The sequence below is a fragment of the Gekko japonicus genome, unplaced genomic scaffold (assembly GCF_001447785.1).
Source record: "Gekko japonicus isolate JY-2015 unplaced genomic scaffold, Gekko_japonicus_V1.1 scaffold34013, whole genome shotgun sequence".
Classification (NCBI taxonomy): domain Eukaryota; kingdom Metazoa; phylum Chordata; class Lepidosauria; order Squamata; family Gekkonidae; genus Gekko; species Gekko japonicus.
This window is the reverse complement of record NW_015220609.1, coordinates 1-1,092: the sequence shown is the minus strand read 5'-3', so window position 1 is coordinate 1,092 and position 1,092 is coordinate 1. Positions and strand designations below refer to the sequence as shown.

General features: G+C 43.7%; 1 protein-coding gene across 1 annotated transcript; it reads left to right on the top strand.

Annotated features, from left to right (window-relative positions):
- Positions 1-292: 292 nt before the first annotated feature.
- On the top strand, positions 293-1,061 carry LOC107125267 (cytoplasmic dynein 1 heavy chain 1-like; the record flags this gene model as incomplete). The annotated part of the gene is made up of 3 exons (XM_015428712.1): positions 293-426; positions 669-783; positions 900-1,061. Coding segments are annotated over 3 exons (411 nt in total), but the record flags the coding sequence as incomplete, so codon positions are not given.
- Between the last annotated feature and the right edge of the window lie 31 nt (positions 1,062-1,092).

Genomic DNA, 1,092 nt, shown 5'->3' with positions numbered 1-1,092 from the left:
GGTTCGCGAACCATGACCCAGGCAATTTTAGCCCAAAATTAGGGTCATGGGCAGGTTTGTGCCCAACCCTATTCCTGACCTGGGAAAAGCCTAAGGATGGTTGAGTCCTGTTAAGCATCAACCACTTGGTTTGGACTAGGGGGACTATCTTTTTGTGAAGGGGAAGCACTTCTTGCATCTCAAAGCAGCACCATAAGTGAAAGCAGCTCCAGCTCAAACTCTGTCTTGTTTGATTCTTATACATAGAAAGGGGGGAGAGAACCTGCATTTATTTGTCGATACTGTCCTCTAGGATTACATCCCAGTTGATCAAGAAGAGCTGAGGGACTATGTAAAAGCCAGACTGAAGGTTTTCTATGAAGAAGAGCTTGATGTACCACTGGTCTTATTCAATGAAGTCTTGGATCATGTGCTGCGAATTGACAGGTACAACAAGCTTATTATCCAGATGCATTTCTGTTAGTAAGTGGTAAATCCATTTACCAAGGGGATACCATTCATCCCGGGTGTTGTACAAGTAAGTGAATGTTTGAGAAGGACCTTGAATACAGCCTAAGATTCATCTTCAGGCATCATCATGTACCAGTAATGCATCATGTATCTGAATAGGGAAGGGGATGGTGGATTTAGTACTGACCCTGAATCAAAGTCTCTCTCTGTCTCTTAAGGATCTTCCGTCAGCCTCAGGGACACTTGCTTCTGATTGGCGTTAGCGGAGCTGGGAAGACTACTCTCTCACGATTTGTGGCTTGGATGAATGGCTTGAGTGTCTACCAAATTAAGGTTGGTATACCCACTTTTCTAACCCCCTCCCCCCAGAGGGTAAAGTTTGCATTCCTTCTTAAATTCTGTAGGGTACATACAGCCTCTAAGATATTTATCATAACTGTTGTTTGTAGGTGCACAGAAAATACACTGGAGAAGACTTTGATGAAGATCTAAGAACAGTGTTGAGACGCTCTGGCTGCAAGAACGAGAAAATAGCATTCATAATGGATGAATCAAATGTGCTCGATTCTGGGTTCCTGGAGAGAATGAATACTCTTCTGGCCAATGGAGAGGTAACTTTGTAACTGAGTCAGTCCAAGGCTG